At 33.3% G+C, this 21947-nt stretch overlaps 4 protein-coding genes across 4 annotated transcripts; 2 read left to right on the forward strand and 2 right to left on the reverse strand.

Annotated features, from left to right (window-relative positions):
* The first annotated feature begins 526 nt into the window (after positions 1-526).
* On the forward strand, positions 527-2111 carry LOC107912535 (uncharacterized). The gene has a single exon (XM_016840747.2). It carries the CDS (start codon positions 1058-1060, stop codon positions 1931-1933), a length of 876 nt encoding a protein of 291 aa, XP_016696236.1. The 5' UTR covers positions 527-1057; the 3' UTR covers positions 1934-2111.
* Positions 2112-9511: 7400 nt separating this feature from the next.
* On the forward strand, positions 9512-11580 carry LOC107912534 (U-box domain-containing protein 9). The gene is made up of 2 exons (XM_016840745.2): positions 9512-10184; positions 10292-11580. The coding sequence occupies exons 1-2, from the start codon at positions 9882-9884 to the stop codon at positions 11381-11383; spliced, it is 1395 nt and encodes a 464-aa protein (XP_016696234.2). The 5' UTR covers positions 9512-9881; the 3' UTR covers positions 11384-11580.
* Positions 11581-14118: 2538 nt separating this feature from the next.
* On the reverse strand, positions 14119-16710 carry LOC107910966 (E3 ubiquitin-protein ligase CHIP). The gene is made up of 6 exons (XM_041104233.1): positions 16696-16710; positions 16014-16085; positions 15087-15220; positions 14827-14980; positions 14624-14734; positions 14119-14546 (listed from the first exon to the last, which is right to left on the reverse strand). The coding sequence occupies exons 1-6, from the start codon at positions 16708-16710 to the stop codon at positions 14421-14423; spliced, it is 612 nt and encodes a 203-aa protein (XP_040960167.1). The 3' UTR covers positions 14119-14420.
* A 2297-nt stretch (positions 16711-19007) lies between these two features.
* On the reverse strand, positions 19008-21641 carry LOC107910965 (wall-associated receptor kinase-like 22). The gene is made up of 3 exons (XM_016838875.2): positions 20867-21641; positions 20634-20741; positions 19008-20267 (listed from the first exon to the last, which is right to left on the reverse strand). The coding sequence occupies exons 1-3, from the start codon at positions 21453-21455 to the stop codon at positions 19033-19035; spliced, it is 1932 nt and encodes a 643-aa protein (XP_016694364.1). The 5' UTR covers positions 21456-21641; the 3' UTR covers positions 19008-19032.
* Positions 21642-21947: the final 306 nt, after the last annotated feature.

Consider the following 21947-nt stretch of genomic DNA (forward strand, 5'->3'; position numbering starts at 1 on the left):
TTTCCTTTATATTTAAAATCGGAAATAATTTCTAATTAAAATTCATTAAGTTTAAAAGAACAATTTTGTTTATAATTGAAATTTACTTTAAATTTTTTATTAAAATAAGAATACTATCTCTTATAATAATTCAATTTGACATATTTATTTTTCGAATGTATTATTTTCCATTTTTATTTATATATATATTTTCTGTAAATTAAAAAAATCAATATAAAGTAAAATTTAAAAACTTCCCACGTTGGCAGCGTGAGAGACAACTGAGATGTCCGCTTTCCGTTTGACAAGGAAAATTAAATTAAACAGATTGGCTAAAGCGAGTTTAGGGGATATGATTAACCCAATTTAAGAAGTTTGCAGCCTACTTAATAACTTACTAAACGGCCCAATCTCAACGTCATTCAGATGGGCTTCTAACATTTCTTTTTTGGGGGTAAGATGTAGGATGATTTTGTTGGACAATGTAGCCTCATCCTGCCTCAAAGGCTTTACACCGCCTTCATCACCAATATTCCAACTTCCAACCACCCAAGTCCTGAATTCAGCTCTTCATCCACTCACCCTTCCCTTTCATGAAGAGCCACCACTTCCTCTTCAACCCCCAAATTTCTAACTCCATCCATTTTTTATTTATTTTTATGGAATCTCTTATCACATTACATCTAATTATAATTTGGTTATAATTTTTGAATGAATAAACAAGGAGTGATGTGGGTACATGATATCACCGGAATAAACCTTGGGTAGGGTTGGATATGCTCCCACCCACGTGTACACCATTTACACGCCTATAGCTACATCCCGTCTCCTTGCTTCTTCTTTTTAAATTTAAACTTGTACTCCTCCAATCATCCAACTTCCAAAGCATTTCACTCCTTTGCACTGCGACACACTTCCTTGGAATATTCCGCCCTAAATTCCCTTTTTTCCCTACTTAATATATATAAATGGTTTCGTCTTAAAGTTCCTTTGCCCTTACTCCCTTCTCATCCCTTATTTATCTCAACCAACAACCCCTTCTAACACAAATGCCCATTCAGGGAAAACAAAAACATTAATGGCTACTTCTGGTACAAGAGTCAAACGAGTTACTGACCCGCTCGACGACAGAGTCAAGGCGCAACTCGTCGGCCTCCGCTACTCCAGCAGTGGAAGCGAACAATCGGACTCCACCCATGACGACTCTCCCTGCCTCTCGGAACTCGTTCATAGTTTCTTGGAAGATGATCACGGTGCCGCTGAACAAACCGGTTACCGATCCGACTCTGAACTAGTCGACTCCAACATTGATGCTGCTGACTCCCTCCAGATCATTATCAAGTCCTCCTTTCTTAACAGCACGGGTTCTTACTTAAATCGGCTCACGGATACCGTTTTGAATGCAATAGAAATGCTTTCGTTTTTCAAGACGGATAAAGCTATTTTCAGGCGTAAAGTAATGGCTTATCTTCGCCAGGTCGGCTACAATGCAGCGATCTGCAAGACCAAGTGGGGTTCTTCTGGTGGTCTAACCGCCGGAAACTACGAGTTCATCGACGTGGTGCAATCGATATCACCCACGCGGCAAACCAGGTACTTCGTTGACCTTGATTTTGCCTCCGAGTTCGAGATCGCGAGGCCGACGAGCGACTACTCGAGGCTATTGCAGTATTTGCCTAGGGTTTTCGTGGGGAAAAGCGAGGAATTGAAAAAGATGGTCAATGTCATGAGTGATTCGGCAAAAAGATCGTTGAAGAGCAAACAGTTATCCCTCCCACCTTGGAGAAAACACCGTTACATGCAGAACAAATGGTTCGGTCCGTACCGTCGGACGACGAACCAGATCCAAGCAAACAACAGCTCACTGAGCCCCGCGACGATCAACAACGTCCAATGCCGCTACGTTGGCTTCGAGGACGCCGTCAACGGCAGTTTGTTCGTCCGTACGAGATAATTTGGTCAGACGAGAAAACCGTGTTTCCAAAAAAATCATATGTAAATAAACAAAATGTATATTTTATTACTAAATAATAGTGTAACGCGGCAAATATGCATCAGAATTAGCCAATCTGATCACGTGATAGTCTGTAACCTGAAAATAAATAATGGAAGATAAAAAGAAGAATCTGAGCGCCACTTGTACAGATTAACATCGGCCGATTTCAAAAGCCACACAAGTTTGGATGCGACGAAGCGATTGGGAAACGATGGAAACTAAATAAATAAAATAAAGGAGGGAAGGGCAGGTGTTGAAAGCAAGAGTGTAGTTTAAAAAGCAGGGCAAAGGGCAATTAATGACTGACAAAGAAAGATGGTGAAATGGATACCATACTTTATTTCGGCTTTTTTTAAAGACGGGGAAAGTCGACGGCTATTAGGGAGGCGGAGCTCAACTGGTGGGGGGCCACTTCTTCTTCCTTTTCACTCGTACTACATTACTTTAAATTTACCTTTTTTGCAAAATTATCTAATTGAAATTTTTACGTCAGATATTGCCTCAATAATTAATTAAATTTTTAAAAATAAAAAATATAAAAATATATTTTTTAAAAACTAAAGATTATAAAAAATATTTTTAAAAATAATTAATTGCTAACATGATATTAAATTTTTCATCTATTTTAAAGTAATTTGACAAATAATGTCCGTTCAAGAACTAAAAAAGACGAAAAATTAAATAAAAGACTAAAATGATTTTTTATAAAATTAAAGAGCCAAATAAATAATTATGCCTTATAAAAATTTTGAACCTTAATTTTTATTAGTTTAATTAATTTATTATTTTTATAATAAATATTTTTTTTGAATAATATAATTAATATATTAAAAACTACTAGGTTGAATGTTTTAAAAGTATCTCTTAAAAATTTTATTAAATACAAAATTTAAAATAAAATAAACTAAAAAATGTAACAATTTATTGTGATATTATAGTGAGTATATTTTAATATTTTAATAATTAATAATATATAATATTTAATTAAGTTAAGCATCTTCCACTTGAGTTTTTGATTGTTATTGTAACATTTAGGGGAAAGTAAATTTGACATGTTTAAACAATTTTTTTTCTTAATTAAAGGTAAGCAAAACTTGATTCAATTTTAAAAAATTGAGTTATTTTATTTTATTTTTTTCCAATCCACTAAGTAATTTGGTATTTCGAGTTCGAATTGAGCTGAATTATACAACTCAAAATAAATTAATGTAAATACTGCTTGGATTCTTGATAGTTTTGAAAATTTGTAAATTAGCCATTCTCAAAAAAAAATATTCTAACATTAAAATTGTTTATAATTTTCCCAAAATATATAAAAAATACTAAATTATATCCTTTTTTTTTAATCCAAGATGATAGACTTGAGGTCTTAAACAAGTAAATTATCAAATTAAGTTTATCATGTTGATTATTTCGTTTTTTTCCTCTTATTTGTTTAAAGAGTTTTTAAATTTATATGTAATTATATTTTTTAACTCAGAACTTAATACTATGAACAAGATTTCAACATGTTTTTTTTTAATTTAATTCAAATAAACTTATTTAATTAGGTTTAAATTTTACTTTGATTCGATTCAAATAATTTTCAATTCGAATTAGAGTAATAAAATAGAACCCATCAACTCAATTAACTTAAAGTTTGTTCACTTGATTCGATCAAATATTCACCTCTACTTAGGATGAGTTATAGGTAAAAGTAGGCATGATATAAAAAAGATTAAAACGTTTATTCCATGCTTTTATTTATTTTTATTTTTTAAAATATTGTTTAATTATATCATGTTTAAATCATACCGTATTTTGTCAAGGCCAATTCTAGTGGATTTCACACGGAGGACAATTTTTCTAAATTCCAAAGGTGTTATATATTTATACTTTTTTAAAATACTAATAATTTATATTATATAAATCTGTACTTTTTTTTATATATTTAGTAGATTTTTAGTACACCCAATACATGAGTGAAATAAAAATTGCATATTAAAATGAATTTTTTTTAAATCAAATAATTAAAAGTGATAAAATATTTTTGATTAAAATTCTTTTAGGCTCAATTAAAACATTTCAATTTTATTTGTTTTATTTAAATGTTTTATATAAAAATAATAAAATATGACAAATCATTATATCAATATTCATTATTTTATTAGCTTAAGTGTATAAAAAATTCTCAAATTTTTTCGAAAAATATAATTAAGCGCCTGTATTTTTTTTACTCAATTGGGTGCCTGAACTTTCAAAATACATCAAAAAGGCCTTTAAACTTGAATAAAAAAAAGATGAAGCCCCTACTTTTTTTTTACACTCAATTGGGTACTTAAATTGCCAAAATGCATCAAAAAGGTCAAGGGCGGATCTAGGAGGGGCTGGCCCCCTAAAATAGAAAATTTTTCATTTAGGCCCTTTATAATCTATAAAATTTTAAATTAGTAATGGTAAAATTGTACTTTTCCCCCTAAAAATGATAAAAATTTGATTTAGTCCTCTAAAAATTTTAAAGATATAGGCTATTAAAATGGAAAAATTACATTTTTACTATCATAAAAATATATAATTTTATTCTGGCCCCCAAGAAAATTTCTGACTTCGTCCCTGCTCCCCAAGTCGTATTTCTAGATCTGCGACTGAAAAAAGGCCCTTTGACCTTTAGCTTTAGCAATTGGCCGTTAAAATTATAGAAAAAGTATAAAATACTTCTTTCATTACGATAATTTTTATAATTTTTTATGAATTTTATATTTCTTTACATTTTTTATAATTTTCTTATGACTTTATATATATTTTTTCTATATTTTTCTATATTTTATAGATTTTTTTACGATTTTTATAAAAATTTACAATTTTTTTTATATTTATTAGAATTTAATAAATTTATAACTTTTGTAACATCCGCGTTTTAACTCGGGGTTAGATACAGTGATGGATCAGGTTAAGAATTAGTATAAAATTTTTGAAATATAATAAATAGGAATTTTGAGTATTAAATTAGAAAGTATATAGATCTAATAAGAAATTAGAAAAAAAATACTTTTTAAATAGGAAATTTTAAAATAGATACATTGATTTAGTTGAAAGAATAAAGAAATTGTTGTGGCCAAAGTAGGAAAAATATTAAGATAGGAGATATATAATAGTAGAGGAAAAGAATGAAGGATTAAAAAAAAAATTAACCAAAGTGTTGCATGAGTCATGCTAGGAAATATGAAAGATGAGGAAGGAAAAAGTGGTAATTAGCCAAGTAAATATTTATTAGGTGTAATGATGATGGGTAAAAGTAAAAAAAAATGGATGGCTTAAGGACTTAGTAGCAATTTGACCATTTTAATTAAAAAGGTGAGATATTTTAATGGAATGGTGTAGAAAGTGGGAGAAAAGATGAAAATATGTATAATCTTTTCACAAGCCAAACGTCACTTCTTTCCCCCAAGTTTCATCCAACTTTTCTTTTAATTTAGTTGAACCAAGCTTCAAACCTTCATTTTTCTTTGAAATTTCCAAAGAGCTAAGATAATAAATGATGAAATTATCATATCATACATGTTTACTTTATTAAATAGTATAGGAAAGTCACTTGATTGTGATTTTTTAACATATAAATGTTATATGTTTTATATGAAATTGAAGAGAAAGAAAAGAAAGAAGAGGACCTAATTTAAGAAAAAGAGATAGAGAAGGCTAAGGAGTGAAGGAAGAAGAAAATACGTCATCTCAACCTTTTTGTTGTAAGTACTGCAAGATTTTTAAATTATTTTTATTCAAATGCTTATATGGTAGTATGGAATTACTTAGAATAGAAATGTAAAATATATATTTAAATTTGTAAACACATTAAAAAAAAGATTACATTATGAAATTATGAAATTTGTAAAGAAAATTATAGGTGGAGAATATGAAATGGTATATTGTTTGAACACTAAGTAATGATGTTGTGGTAAAAGTATATGTGTGAAAAAGGAGTGATATTTGTGATTTGTGAAATGGGGACTAAATTGTAGATGATGAAGAAATGAGAAAAAAATTTTCCTAAATATTAATGTAAAGTATTTAAATGTATGAAATTCAGCTTTAATGCCCAAGTAGACGGAATTTAGAACTACTAGGATATTAGTAGCATGCCATTAAGGGACCTTAGCGTGCTCTCTGATTATTAGCACATTAGTGCTCTCTGTACAGCACATTTGTGCTCTCTATTCAATAGTGCATAATAATGCACATATGTATTTGTTTCGTATATTCGGTGTGTTCTATAAAGTCTACTTTGGGCTAAGAATATGAGTTGTGAACAAAAGTGAATCATCAATTTGTTGAGATAAGTTTGATAACTTACAAAAGGTAAGTTAAATTTTATTAAAGTAAGGTATAGTTGAAGAAACTTGTATGTGTGAAAATATGTACTAATTGAATAAGTTTAAAATATTTTGTTATGATTCATTTACCTATTTATTCTTGTAGTGCTTACTAAGCCTTCACCGACTTGACGCGTTTATTTTTAACGTGTAGGAACAGTTAGACTCAAAGAGGTAGAGTCGGGTTAGGAGATCTCTCATCTCATCTCATCGCATCCTCAAAAGCTTTAAGAGTAGGTATCATATTTTGAATTAAAATGGCATGTACTTAGGTAGACCAAATGTGTTCCCATGTGTTAGGGACTAAAATACAAACTCTTGAAACTCTATCTATTTTGGTTTTACTTGAAGTATTTTAATTCTATATGAAATGAATTATTGAAACCATAAGTATGTTTGCAAATGTAGTTTGCTAATATGATGATTATGATTGATTTGGAGTTAGTTTTAAGTAATTTTAATATATTTTGAATTGGTTTTAAGTGTTGAGAAGAATATTTATATTGCAGGGGGTTTTAGTGAACTTTTAAACTGATTTTTTCCAAATTTTACCAAGGGTATAGGTATCGATACCTAGGCTATGAAATACAAAATTTCCAAAACAAAATGTGATTTTGGTATCGTTTTTGTCATTGCTATCGATATTTTTTTTCCCTTATTTTGAGTAGAAACAGTGTTAAAATCATTTCCAAACATAATCTAACATCCAATAATGACTCCACACATTTATATTAATAATTTTTTTAGTCAAATAAGTTAAAATACTATGTATAAATACTTAAATTAAATAGTGTCTAGCCAAAACCATTTTGACACCAAATGTAATAGTCTTATACCGGGTCTGTATGATCGGACCGGGCATAGGGGTATTAGAACTTCTATTTTTTTGCCACATGTCTCGCTGTGGTTGTGACACGTGGTGGCTTTAACTGGAAAAAATTAGGGGTGGTTAACTTTAACGGTTGGCGGATCCAGAAATACGACTTGGGGGGCAGGGGTGAAGTAAAAAAAAATTAGGGGTGAAATTAAAATATATATTTTTATGATAGTAAAAATGTAAAATTTCCATTTTAATATCATATATTTTTATAATTTTTAGAGGATTAAATCAAAATTTTATTATTTTTAGGGGAAAAATGTAATTTTACCATTACTAATTTAAAATTTTATAAATCATAAAAGATCTAAATGAAAAATTTTCCATTTTAAGGGGGTCGGGGCCCCTACCAGACCCTCTTAGATCCACCGCTAGCCTTTTTGATGCATTTTAAAAGCTAAAGTATCCAATTGGGTGAAATAAAAAAAGGAACTTAATTGCTTTTCTTGAAAAATTTGAATGCCTTTTTTCTTTTATATATTTTGGTAGTTTAAGTACCAAATTGAGTGCAAAAAATAAAAAAAATAAAAACTTAATTATTATTATTTTTAATTTGAGAACTTTTTATGCCATTACACTATTTATATTAGGTGAAATTAATTAGTGAAATGAGTGTAGTGTAAACATAGATGTGGCATCATATGAAAGTGGAGTGGGGTTTGGGAATTGCCATGAAGTTGCAGTGTCTTTCGCCAGCGTCTAAACTAAATATTTTTCTATTTGCTTTTTGGTCTTTCAACTCATTTCCTCCATTATATCATACTTGCATATTTTAATCTTCAATTCAACTCAATCAATATTCTTACTGTGGGTGAATTAAGTACTAAATTTTTAATTGTATATTCCTAAAAAAAAATGCGAGTGGGTCAAAGTGGGAAAGTTGGCCCAATTTTCATCTGCCTGCTTAGCCTGGGGGACTTCAAAACAGAAGAAGAGCAATACAGTGTGATAAAATTCAACTGGGAATGCTTTTCTGTTTTTTTTTTTTTTGATAATTGAGGGTGAGGATTGAGATTATTTAGGATTAAACCCAAATTCCTATACCTATAAGATAGTGCTGTTGTCACAAAGCTAATAGGTTGATGGGCATGTTTTACTACTAAATTGTTGTTGGCATATATAATAACAGGTCATCGACCCAATGGGTTCCACTGCGGCTAGGCTCTCAAAAGAACATGAGAGGCTCATGGGAACCCCAACTGAACTTTAGAATGGGCCTAAATGGAAGTCTGGAAAAACTTTAGAAGAGTTCCGGCTCTCCCCACAAATAATAAGCAGAAGACAAGGTTGAGTTTTATTCTTTTATATTTTATTTCTTTAAATGTTTTATATTCAGACAAAGATAAATTAGTGATGTTGAAATTTGTGCCTGTATATATATATTTTATGTTTAAATATTTTAATTAAATAACAAAATTTCCATCTTTAATATCTATTTTTCCTCCATACTAAGTAAAACCTAAAAGTATCATCTTTTGAGAAGTATATATCTAGGCTTCCATGTAGAATATGGTTTAAATTAATTGAATTGAAATATTTGGTACAAACAAAATTATGATTTATGTGAAATGTTATTTTGGTTAACATGATGAGAAAAGAAGGGTGCGAAAAAGACAGGTTCTAATGCCTCGGAAGGCAATTAATATTGATCACAAGGAAATTGAAGTTGGAGAATATAGGGAAAAAGGAAAATGCCGACGGAAATGCAGTTGGAAGCATCGGACGGGAACACAAAAGCAGCCCCAATTTGGGAAGAGAATCCTCATTGGGGGAGACAAAGAGAAAGAAGTGGGCCCGAGAATCCACTAGGCTCCCAAATCCCGATAAAACCAAGACAAAGACGCATTCATCACCGACGCCTTTCCTCTCCTTATCCAAAACCCACTCACTTTAGATTTGCACAAATTCGATGCCGTTTCACTTTTCTTTTATTCTTTGCTGCCTGCCCACTCACCCACCCTCGTCTTTCCTGCTCACTCATACTCCTATTAATGGTAATCACGAGGATTATTGAATGAAGGGCTCAACACTTTTGATCATGGGTCAAAATATATAGATGAGCAGGTTTGGGTTCACGGAAGGGCCGTGGATTTCGTGATTTCAACACTTGTTGGACCCCCCCTGTGGGTCCTTCTCCCTCACTCACTTGCATCATTATAAACCTCATTAACATTTTTTTAAAAGTTTCTAGGATTTAGGTGTGGATTTGACTAGTTTGCATTCACAAGGAACAATTATTTATTTATTTATGAAATTCAAGATTTTGAGGACCAAATGAAATATAACAAAGTTGAAACTAAACCTAAAATCTTGCCGTTTCAGCACCTCAAATTGAATCTATTTTCCGGAAAAGACATGATGTTTATGAATAAAAAGTACAGCGTCGGCCCAACTCAACCAAAGGCACTATATGTACTTCAAACCTAATATAACTTCACATGGCGCATGTATGTATGTACTCACAGTGTTTGCCTTATTTTAATGCTAAACTAAAAGCATGGCGTTGGATACTGATATAAAAAGATATTGAGTGAAGACTCTGAAATAATGCAGATTACAAAAAGAATGAAACAGAGTATTCTCATTCTCTGTTTTCTCCTGTTTTCATAATACTAATAATTACCACCTTTGGTTTTGATACATATATATTTATTTTATATTTTTGAGTGCTGGAAGGAATCAGATGGCCAAAACCGGAGTGTTGAGTTCCAATCCAACGCTGAGAGCGAGAGCGGCGGAATTGAAGAAAGAATTGCAGAGGCTGGTTAAGATTATTGTCGATGATGAGGATTGCAGCGTCCAGACCATCGATCAAGCGAAACATGCTCTTTGTGCTTTGAGAGAGCTTAAGTTCAATACACGATCGTCGGCGACCACTTTGACGTCGTCCTTGAAGTTACATGAACAGCTGCCATGTCCTCAAGAGTTTATATGTCCTCTTTCTAAAAAGCTTATGAGAGATCCCGTTGTTTTATCTTCTGGTCAGGTATGAAGCCTAATTCCTTCTTTTAATTTCCATCTTTTATCTGAAAAACAAACTCTGATGTTTATCCTTTGATCTGGGTCTGGGTCCTTGTTTTGTTTGATCTGCAGACATATGAAAGACCCTTCATCGAGAAATGGCTGAAAGCAGGCAATCGGACTTGCCCTCAAACCCAACAAGTTCTTTCCCACACAGTTTTAACTCCGAATCACCTTGTGAGTGAAATGATATCGCAGTGGTGTAAGAGTCAAGGAATTGAATTGCCGGACCCAGTTCAGAACCGTATACAGGAGGGTGTCACCGAAGCAGAGCGTCTCCATTTCTTTTCTTTGCTAGATAAGTTATCGGCCGCCGCGCTTCCTCAACAGAAGGAAGCGGCGAAGGAGCTGCGGTTGTTGACGAAGAACATGCCTTCGTTCCGCTCCCTTTTTGGGGAATCCGTGGACGCCATTCCTCAACTGCTCACCCCACTCTCGGGAACCAAATCCCGCAGTGGTGTTCTTCACACTGATCTCCAGGAAGATGTGATTACGACGCTGTTGAACCTTTCAATCCATGACAGCAACAAGAAACTTGTTGCCGAAACTCCAAAGGTTATCCCTCTTCTTATGGAAGCTCTGAGATTTGGGACTATCGAAACAAAAAGCAATGCAGCTGCTGCCATTTTCACCTTATCTGCTCTTGATTCTAACAAGACGCTTATAGGCAAATCAGGTGCTTTAAAGCCTCTCATTGACCTTCTAGACGAAGGGCATCCATTAGCAATGAAAGATGTTGCTTCTGCAATATTTAACCTATGCATTATCCATGAGAATAAAGCAAGAGCCGTAAGGGATGGTGCAGTAAGTGTCATTTTGAAAAAGATCATGGATGGTGTGCTTGTAAATGAGTTATTGGCTATCCTTGCAATGCTTTCGACTCATCAAAGGGCTGTTGAAGAAATGGGGGAGCTGGGGGCTGTTCCTTGCTTGATTCGCATTGTAAGGGAAAGCACTTGTGAACGAAACAAGGAAAATTGCATTGCGGTCCTCCACACTGTATGTCTTAATGATCGAACCAAATTGAAGGCACTAAGGGAAGAAGAAAATTCCCATGGAACAATATCTAAGCTTGCTCTAGATGGAACAAGTAGAGCCAAGAGAAAGGCTAATTGCATCCTTGACCGATTGAGAAAGGGTGTTAATATTACTCATACCGCATGAGCCATGCATCATAATCTGTAAATTCTGTTACCAAAATCCTGGTGATCGCAGCAGCTTATATCATCATTCCCATTTTTTGTAAATTCTTGCCCTTCATCAGAGTTTTGATTCTCAAACTGTTGTTAAAGAAACACAAATGGAAGATTGTGCGTATGAGATTTTGTTTTGCATTAACTTTGTACCATGTAATTTGTTTTGATCCAAGACCCTTTTTAGCACCTTCTTCATATTTACTTCCACGTACTAAGTATCCCCAAATGCCAAAAACATGGTCTTGTTCACTTCTTTCAAACCTAATTTCAAGCACTAGTTACTTAACCAATGATTTATGATGCCTAATTTTACATGCGCATAACTTATTGTGAGAAATGCATTAATTGCGTAAAGGGTAATTTACACCAACAGTCACTCAATTTTGATTTCAATGATAAAACCACCACTCAACTTTCAAAAAATAACAAATCAATCCTACTAACCATTTTCTATTACAGCCGTAATAGAAAAGTGGCATGGCATTTAAACGGTTCCTTGTTGTCATTAACCGGCCAGTTGGAGGGTTAGTTGTGATTTAAACAGCCCCATTTGAGAGCCCTAGTTAGGCAGTAGAACGTGAAGAAGAAAAAATGGAGATACCCTAGCTACGGCCATTTTGTTCCTTCAAGGTGGAGCCACCACCCAGTTTGCTGCTGTCCCTTTGAATCTTTGTGCCCCAGCCTCCAGGCGACTTCGTTGAATCTTTGTCCCTTTTTTTCTTCTCTTCTTCTCCTCTCTTTTTTTTTCTTAACTCTAGTCGACATTGTTCATGGCCTTCTCCAACCAATCGTCATCACCAAATGACTCCTCTTTGTCTCTTCTCAAATCTCACTTCATATTTCCCAATAGGCTTTCAAACTCTCGAGATTAAGACCTCAAAGCTTCGAACAAGGCTTCAACGGATCTCCACCGTTCACCATCGAATCACCACCATATTCTGACCACAGCTCTTCTTTGACCAACCATGACTCTTGATCACTCGGATCATCGAATTGGTGGCTCGAGTTCTCCAACCCGTAAAACCTGAAATGGGTGTGGGTTTCTTCTCTTTTGATTCTTTTTCTTTTTTTAGTTTTTTTTTACTTCTCTCTTTTGGTGCAGGCCAATTTGGGATTTTTGTTCTTTTTTTGTTGGTTTGATTTTGGATGCTTGCTATTTGATATTTTTGTCTTTGATTGAGATTTCATGGGTCTAAAATATTTAGGGGTTGAGATTTGGTGGTCATGGTGTATTGACAAAGGAGTGACAGTGAGCGATGTTGGCGTGGTAATTAAATGATAGTGGGCTTGTGGAGGTGGTCAACATCGAGGGTGGTGGTGAGGGATCCGAGAGGGATGAAGAAAAATGGTGAAAAAACCCTTCCCTTTTCTCTTTTTGTTTTTGATGTCTAATGATGGCTTGTGAGAGGGATGACAGGAAAATGCCGAACGTGGCAAGTTAACTAGCTACATCATCTGTCCGTTAGGCTTGTAATGAAAAATATTAATGGGTGATTGATTTGTCACTTTTTGATTTTAGAAGTTTAATGACTGAATTGAAAGTTAAGATCAAAATTGAATGGTTGTTAGTGTAGTTTACCCTTGGGTAAACTTTAAACAACCCTTTATTGATATATATATATTTTTTATTATTGTGGGAAGAAAATGAATATAGTAGACTAACATCTTTGGCTTGACGAGGAAATAGGAATAATTAGATTTTGTAATTTTTGCATTGGAAAATCCCAAGGAGAAGAAAAGTTGAAAGCAACCGGGGTTTTATAATATGTAGAATATAACCCTATTTTGGACGCAACAAAAACATCATCATCAGTGTTGACAACAACCCACTCACGTTCTCTTTTACTCTATAAAATTCTGCCTATTGGAATCATTTGAGTTGGATAGCTTTCAATTACTTTAAATTTTATTTACAATATCAAGGTAAGGGAAAACAATAAATTTGCATATAAATATTTAATACCCAATCCCAAAATGAAAGGAGTGAATTACGAGCATATGGCTGCTAAGTTGTAACTTTTAACACCGACATAATTGCCTACATCCATCATTTTTCTTTTAATTTCTTCACCTTTTGACTAACTTTGTGAAACCAGCTTTGCCTCTAGTCAAATTTATCACCCTCTATCTTTCAGGTTGCGAAATTTCTCCACCGACAAGCTGGATATGATGCTCAACATTTTAATAATTTCTGAATATCAAATAAAAAATTGTACTTGGATTTGCCAAATCCTTTTTTTTGACTTTATCGAACCATTACAATTCAACCTGTGATTCACATTCTTGACAATAATAAAATAGCTTCAATTTGATTTTGGTACAAAGGGATTGTATTTTGAGGATTTTAAAAAGCAACCCTAATTTTTCAAACCTTTTATTATTATTATTATATATAATAGAAAATTAAAAATATATAATAATGGCCTAAAGCAAAACGAAGATACGTAAATGTAAACGATGCATGGTCTTTGGTCTTTTCCTTGGACCATTCATGACAAAAAAAATATTGAAAACAATAAGAATCGGAATGGATGCCCACGGCCGAACTCAGTATCATTTTAACTTGGGAGACAACCGACTTGGCCGCCTTCCATAACTTTATATAAAATACCCAAAAGATATACCCACATGTCAAATTACAGCATGGCAGCCTTCCAATATTCCTAACAAAGAGCCAACAAGCCTCTCAGGAGCAATGTAAAATATGTAAGTTTCTTTCTAATGCCATTGAATAGAACCCATACATGGTATCTGTTAACAGTTAATTGTTGTGAGAATTAACTGTACAATTTCAATGGATCACAAGGCCTTGACCATTGACATGCAGTGGTAAATGGCATGGTGGGATGGCCTTACACACTGAAGCATCCACAAAAATGAACTATGCCCAACATGACAAAAGTACGTACCAAACAAAAAGGCAGACACCAACCGATGACTTCATACTCTTCATTGCTCTGCTAAGTCTTTGAATGTCCAGCAAAACAGACAAGTTTTCAAAACCTTTAGTTTGTGTTGTATGCCCAACCATGTCCATCTAAATATGCCTGGACTGCTTCCTTTATCGCTAAGTTAGGTACAAGCTGGGAGTGATCGAGCGGTTCACGTGTAACTGGATCGAATTTACCGACCTGATTTCCAGTAAGTCAATGGTTAATGTTGGTGTGAAAAAGAAAAGATACCTAAACCTAAACGTGTCAATATTTACCTTCTGAAGATGTTCAAGGATCACTGTTCTCTCATATGTAACTCCACTTGGAGTAATGACAGGATCACGGAGAATATCAAGTGTGATTTTACAACACAAGTAATCCGGCACCTGAAATTATCTAATGATGTCTCCACAAGAATAAAAAAAAAGAAAAGAAAAAGAAACAAAATATATGCTATAAATAAAACACAGGTTCTCACCTCACCAGGGATGTCAGCTTCACCAGCTTCCTTAAACACTCGACTCAGGACCTCCAGTTGCTTCATATGGGAAATAATAGCTTCATCTGAAAAACTTCCTGGATGAGAATCATCAAGAAAATGTTTTTCTTTAAGTGCAGTTTCACAAGCCTCCCTGCAAATTAGAGGAATGAATTGCATCAACCAACATTAGAACCAATTCTGCATCAAATTATCAATTCCCCTTGAACCAAATGTTTAAACTCACAGGGATGACGTACTTCAAACTTTTCAATTCCCATGAACGCTTGGAAGATGCATGCTCCCATTGCAGGTACTTTGCTTTTGCAAGCTCTTGCCAAATCTCATCTATCATATAACCCTTTGGATTTACTCTACTTCCAAGATCCAATGCCTTCAAAACCAAATTAAGTCTTTAAAATGAATATGCTGCTAGGAGAACCAGAACAAAAATTCTGCTGAATACAAGTTTATCTAGTCCAAAAATCGTATTCCTGTAGGATTTACATATCACGATGGCAAGCAAACCCTACGATATCTGGCAACAGTACACAATAAAAACTGACTATATATTCCAGGCAAAAGTAATTCCAAAATAAGCACAGGTCAAACATGAAATTCAAGTGAAAGTTGTAAACTATAAAATTCTGCATTCAAGCATCTCAAACATTATTGTTTCATAACCCTGATATGCTAATGCCTAGTTCAATAGCATAAAGCTTATAATGCATTTAATACCATCAATAATCACAAAAGTAAATCCTAAATCAGACTAGAGGAACAAGTTCATACATCTACTATACACAAGTTATTGTGAAAGATGTACAATATAGGCATATAGACCCTAATAATAGTCCGGTTTGATATTAAGAAAAGCTTCTGCTGGAATTAGTTCATTCCTATTGGACTGTAAAAGTACATATATGTGAGGACCTTGCGACTGACTTGCCAGTGTATGAAAAGAAAATAACAGCAACATCAATAATATATTGTCTTTAACAATCTTAACTACAAGAGAATAAAGTAAAGCACTAAATTACTTGATTCCAATACATATAGATTTCCATCCAGTTACCCAAAGAAAACGGCAAAGGTGAACATCAAAATAACACTAAAACTTTTAGGGGTTTCAGTTGCATGTCATTCATGATTCTTAAGAAACAACAAGATTATCATGTCATCTGTACCTTTTGTAGTTCATTGACCCCTTCGTCTAGTTCTTGCTTCTGGAGCAACGCAAGTCCCAACGTGCAGTGTGCCTATCATGCAGCAAAACGTAACTAAACCCTGATAGTAACAGCAATAAGGAACTTATAAAGCATAAAACAACTCAAACTGTTCCCTTTTACTAAGAAAAGAATAAATGAAAGTGAACACGACTATGTAGCTAAAGTTTGCAGTAAGAAGGGGTTGGAAAGTTTGAACAAAACAAGAAGGTTAAATTTGAAACCTTTACATAATATTTTTTTTCATTTCTTTCAAAAAGAAAGCGGGAGCAGCGGGATTTCCAAAAAGCAACCTACTATTTCCATTAGTTTACAATATTTGTTCATCATTCAATATTGATGATAATTAAAATAAACTTTTTTCCTGATAAACTTAATATTTTATTTATATAAATAGTATGGATTTAAATTTTAAATTTTTTTAAAAATTAAAGGGAATAAAATATATTCAAAAAAATATAATTCATTTTAAATATAAAATGATATTTTTGTAATTAAATTTATATTCAGTTGACATGTGAAATTTAAATCAACTCAATTAACGACTTAAATAATAATATAAATATATATAAAATATTACCAAAAATCACAGTAAAAATCAATATCAAGTGATGACTGACCAACGTTACCAGTGCCAATTCACTTGCTCCTTGTCCATTGTACCCAAATTTCCCGATGTTAATTTCACACCCACATAAAAAAAAAAAACAGTTATTTTATATTGGATATGGTTTTCATTCATTTTCACCCTATTTTTGTTCTTTTCCAATCAAATTGGTTTGGGATGGAATTAATCAAGTTTCTAATTTAATTAAAAAATTATTAGAAATAAAAAAAGTTAATTGATTTAAGATTTATATTAATTAGACTGATCCAATCAATTTCAATCTAATCTGTACGTCATTTATATGTGGATGCTGAATAATTAAAGTTGCATAGACAGAAAATGGTTAAATATATTTAATATCAAAATTTCAACTGATAATTAAGTAACTATTACCCCTGCTTCTTATTAAATCTTTTCAATGGTTAAATTCTGTTTTTTTTAAGAGATTAACTTGTTTAATTTCGAAAGAAATTGAAGAGGTCTTTTTACTGTTTTGTTTATCTTATGTAACAATCTAATGCCAATAATTTTGACGTAAAAAATCAAAAAGAAGAATTCATCCAAATTAGCACCTTACTCAATCAAAGTGTAAGCCTTGAAAGACATTGTAAAGATGTAGAGATTTTTAAGACAGAAAGTCTATTTAATACCATGCTTTTGCCAAGATGGGAACCACCGGAGGAAGGCAAGGTGAAGCTAAATTCTGATGGCTCAGTCTATATGAAAACGATGCAAGGAAAAGCAGGTGGTGTGATAAGGAACCGTAGAGGAGATTGGCTAATGGGCTACATCCGTTTCGTAGGAGTTTGCTCCATTGATCAGGCGGAGCTGTGGGCAATTAGCGATGGACTGGCGGTAGCGTGGGGACTTGGCTACAGGAAAGTGATGGTGAAATCTGATCATTTGTCAATGATCAATATAGCAAGAACGACTGAAGCCAGAGGGCAGAGATAACTACTTAAATTAATTCGAGAGATGCATTCATGTGATTGAGATCCCTCCACATACCTTAGGTTCAAGTCGATCTAACGATCAATGTCAGTGATTAGAGAAGAAAGCTGTTTGGATTTTGGTTCGCAGATTTGTGTCGTTAAATATTGTTTCATGAAAACAATGAATTGTAAAAGAGAAGATGAATGAGAGTTTCTGATTGGCGCATGCAATGCAAACAAGGATGGCCATATAGAAGCAATCTTAACAGCGCCCAATGACTTAAGTGAAAACTTTCAAATAGTTTAGTAACCATTTTGTGACATTTTAAAGTTAAAAGATCAAAACATAAATTTATTAATAGTTTAGTGATTTGGGTGTAGTTTACTCAAAGAATAAAGTAAAAAAAAAAACCGACAATAAGCTTTTAAAGGAAAGTAATTGGGTAAAAGAATAAGGGAGAATATTTGATGCACCGCCGGTGTATAAGTCTCATACATTATCAGTTAATAATAAGATGACACATTATCACTTGTATAAAACAAAAAAAAATATTGAATGGTTTAAAAATAAATATAAATAACTTTATTTCAAAAATAAATATTAATTATAAACATAAATAAATACAAAAACATCAAATCCTAAATTTGAAATCTAAAACTCAAAATTTAAAACCTAGAACATGATAAAAATATTTATAATTAACATTTAATTATGTTTAATAAAGTTAATAATTTTTATTTTCAAGTACTTCAATATTTTTTTTTATTTTACACTAATGATGATGTGTTATTTTATTATTAATTGAAGGTGCATGAGACGGTGCATCAAATATTAATCCAAAAAATAAAATAATTCAAATGCAAAATAGTATATGGTTAAATTCTGCCATTATTTCCTATACTTTAGAAAGGTTATGGATTTAATTCTTGTACTTTTATTTGATAATTTTTAGTCCTTATACTTTTCAAATTTTAAAATTTCAATCCCTATGAAACAATGATTGTTAACTTCATTAAGTAAAGTTCAGCTATTTCTAATCATGTTAGTTTATTATTTTCACATATTACTCACTAAAAATCTAGTTAATAGATTAAAAAGTATCATTTGCGTCAATATTGGAATTTCAAAAATCACAAAGTATAGGAACTTAGAAAGATCCAATTGGAGAAAATGGATTAAATCTATAATTGTACGGATAGTACAGGATTAGTAATTGAATTTAACCAAACATATTTAATTGTTATTGTTTGGGTCAAGACTAAAATTTCAAAAATTAAAAAGTACAGGGACTAAATGTGACCAATTCAAAAAGTACAAGAACTGATATTAAACAAATAAAAATACAAAGATCAAATCTAAAACTTTTGCAAAATACAGTAACTAATAAAAAAATTTAACATATATATGCGCAAATTTACAATCACATTGTTTTGCTAGAATCTAAACAAGTGGCTCCTTTTCTGTGGAACAAGAAGTTCCAGAGAAAAGACTTGAATCTGTCAAAGAAGAAGATTCCAAAGGGAAAGGTAAATCCAATTTTAAATAGTTTATCTCTTCCCGGTCGTGATGATGATCAACATTGGAATCATTTTGCTTTGGCAATGGCATAATCTGCTCTAACTGCATAGCAACTTCTTTCATTGTTGGCCGCTTCTTTCCGCTCAAGCTCAAGCATCGGTATGCAAGTTTAGCTACCATCATTAGCTCCTCAACTTTTGCCTGTTTCGCCACTCGACCATCAATAATTTCCAACACTCTGTTTTCTTCCGTTGATGCAATGAAATGTGTGGCCAAACTTCTACTTTCATCTGCCATTTTCAGAGATAAAATTGGCTTTTCACCTGTTAGTAACTCCACCAAGACAACTCCGAAGCTGGAGACATCACTTTTTTCTGTAAATTGACTTGATTGAAAATACTCCGGGTCTAGGTACCCAAATGTACCCTGCACATGTGTGGTCAAGTGAGTTTGATCGACAGAAATCGATCTTGATGTCCCAAAATCTGAAACCTTTGCCTTGAACTTTTCATCTAACAAGATATCCGTGGACTTGATGTCTCGATGATAAATTGGAATGGAGGCCGAAAAATGCAAATACGAGATGGCTTCAGCGGCTTCTTTGGCAATTCTTAGTCGTGTCCCCCATGATAATGGGAACTCCTCACTTTGGTCATGCAGATATTGAAAAAGTGTACCATTGGGAATGAATTCATAAACCAGTAATGGAACCTCAGTCTCCAAGCAACATCCTAATAGTTTGACCACATTTCTATGATTAATTTGAGAAAGGATGACAACTTCATTAATGAACTCTTCAACTGTCTCTGCAACCATTGCTTTGGACTTTTTAACTGCAACGATTCTCCCATCAACCAGCATTCCTTTGTAAACAGTACCTTGTCCGCCTTGCCCGAGCACTCTATTCTTGTTGAAATTATCAGTTGCTTTATCCAACTCCTTGGAGGTAAATATCTTGGTTTTCTCCAAGCTTCCTTTGTGTGAAAACATTTGTTGTTGTAATAAGAATCCACCATTACGTTTAAAGAACTTTTCCTTGAGCTTCACTTCCCTCCTCTTCTTTAAAAACTTGTACAACAACCATCCACCAACCACCAAACACAGAACTCCAAAACCTAGACCGAGACCTAAAACAAGAATATCAAGAATGTTGAATTAGGTACGTAATCAACAATTCAAAAGGCTTAAATAAATAGGTTGATCATCCCAAAATCTACTGTGATTTGCATACAATAATTACATCCTATTTATTAGCTATTTAAATACCATATGTGGCATTAATGTTAAATTACCTGGCAGTGATCTTAAATCACCAAGAGTGATCAGATCACTCCATTGTTGGAGTGGTACGAATCCCATACCCAAAAATGTGAGAAAGTTGCATCACGAGGAAGAGTGATGCGCAAAATTGTTTAACGACGAAATTTGATGTTGATCGAAATATGTTTCTCTAAATTTTATAAACGGATATCCATTTTTTGTAATCATCTATAGACAACCATTTATGTGATGATTTTAATTACCTAAAGCAATAATCCAATTTCTGCTTCCTTCACATACAAAGTGCCCTGGTTTATTCACACAAGTCTCGTCCCCACATCGTCTCTTGTCCTCCAGGCATTCATCAATATCTAAACAATAATTTCTATATTAGAAACAAATTTAAGAAAGAGTCGGCTGATTTTAGGTAGCATGCAGCCATGAAGATATAATCAAACATGAGATGGATGAGAAGAGAATTTTATTCTCCTTTTACCATGGCATCCATCAGGAAGATATGGATTCCCCCGATAACCAAGACCGCAATAAAGTCGCCCTGAGTAAATACTTGTATGAGGTGATCTACTTGTACTGTAATCTTCAGGGGGTAGTGACCAACCAAGCAAAGCTGGAACATACTCCGTTTTTTGCAAACGGGAGGAGTTTTCTATATTAGAGTCAAACCACTGTTGATCTACCAGGAAGGCTAGCTGGCATCCTTCAGGCTCATTTCTCTCAAATGTAGCATTAAATGTTTTCAGATCAGATGGCATGACAGTCTCACAGTATGTACCACTGTTGCAAGTTTTATCAGGGCCAGGAATTCCAAAGAGTGTGTCGCCATTAATACAATCTGATTCACACCCAACAATTTTGGGATTAATTCCTGCCATTAAAGCTTTGTTGTTGCATCCTGCAGCTATGAATTTGTTTCCCATCTCTGAATAGAAGAAAGGGCTGCCTGTTAAATTCACCCTTTGCTCGGTTTCCCTGCGTGAACAATTCTTAGAAATTACTGGACTCTTCACGCGAACGAACTCAATGCTAGTATAGTTGGGAACATAATAAAAATTCAAGACCTCCATATTTATCTTTTTCAATAAAGTTGTTGGAGGGCTCAAAGTTTCATTGCAAAGCACCTCAAACCACGAATCCCAGTAACAATCGGGTCCAATTCCAAAAGGGTTAGGGTCCGCAGGTGTCGTTACACCTAGGTTTTGCTATAGATGCTAATGCTACTTTGGTAAGTAGCAAAACCAAGAAAATGAATATTAAAGCAAATCTCATAATCATTTTTGCTTCTTTTCTTCCTATTTTGGATCATTTAACTCTATTTTATAGGGAAAGTAGGAAAAACCAAGGATGTTTCTCTGCACTTTCAATGGTTAACCACCTTGACCCGTTAAAAATATTGAAAAGGACTGAACTGTCAATTTTAATTCCTTTTAAATTTAAGATAAATTACATAAATAATCACTTTTGTTTCACCTTTAAATTTATTTGATTGGAACAAAAATTTGCTGCGTTGAAGTAAGTCACCTATGGTATGCCTCTTATTTGGTAATAGAATATATTTG

This window comes from Gossypium hirsutum, chromosome D11 (genome assembly GCF_007990345.1).
Source record: "Gossypium hirsutum isolate 1008001.06 chromosome D11, Gossypium_hirsutum_v2.1, whole genome shotgun sequence".
NCBI lineage: Eukaryota > Viridiplantae > Streptophyta > Magnoliopsida > Malvales > Malvaceae > Gossypium > Gossypium hirsutum.

Bases quoted from the DNA above. Each gene is read 5' to 3' on its own strand.
- LOC107912534 (XM_016840745.2), top strand. From the start codon at position 9,882: ATGGCCAAAACCGGAGTGTTGAGTTCCAATCCAACGCTGAGAGCGAGA. The intron at 10,185-10,291 runs GTATGAAGCCTA...TTTGATCTGCAG, and splicing joins TTGTTTTATCTTCTGGTCAG to ACATATGAAAGACCCTTCAT.
- LOC107910965 (XM_016838875.2), bottom strand. From the start codon at position 21,455: ATGGAGGTCTTGAATTTTTATTATGTTCCCAACTATACTAGCATTGAG. The intron at 20,742-20,866 runs GTAAAAGGAGAA...ATTATTGTTTAG, and splicing joins TCTTCCTGATGGATGCCATG to ATATTGATGAATGCCTGGAG. The intron at 20,268-20,633 runs GTAATTAAAATC...GATTACGTACCT, and splicing joins AAATTGGATTATTGCTTTAG to AATTCAACATTCTTGATATT.
- LOC107910966 (XM_041104233.1), bottom strand. The intron at 15,221-16,013 runs GTACAGATGACA...TTGGTTTTGAAG, and splicing joins GGGTCAATGAACTACAAAAG to GCATTGGATCTTGGAAGTAG. The intron at 14,547-14,623 runs GTAAATATTGAC...ACTGGAAATCAG, and splicing joins TCCTTGAACATCTTCAGAAG to GTCGGTAAATTCGATCCAGT.
- LOC107912535 (XM_016840747.2), top strand. From the start codon at position 1,058: ATGGCTACTTCTGGTACAAGAGTCAAACGAGTTACTGACCCGCTCGAC.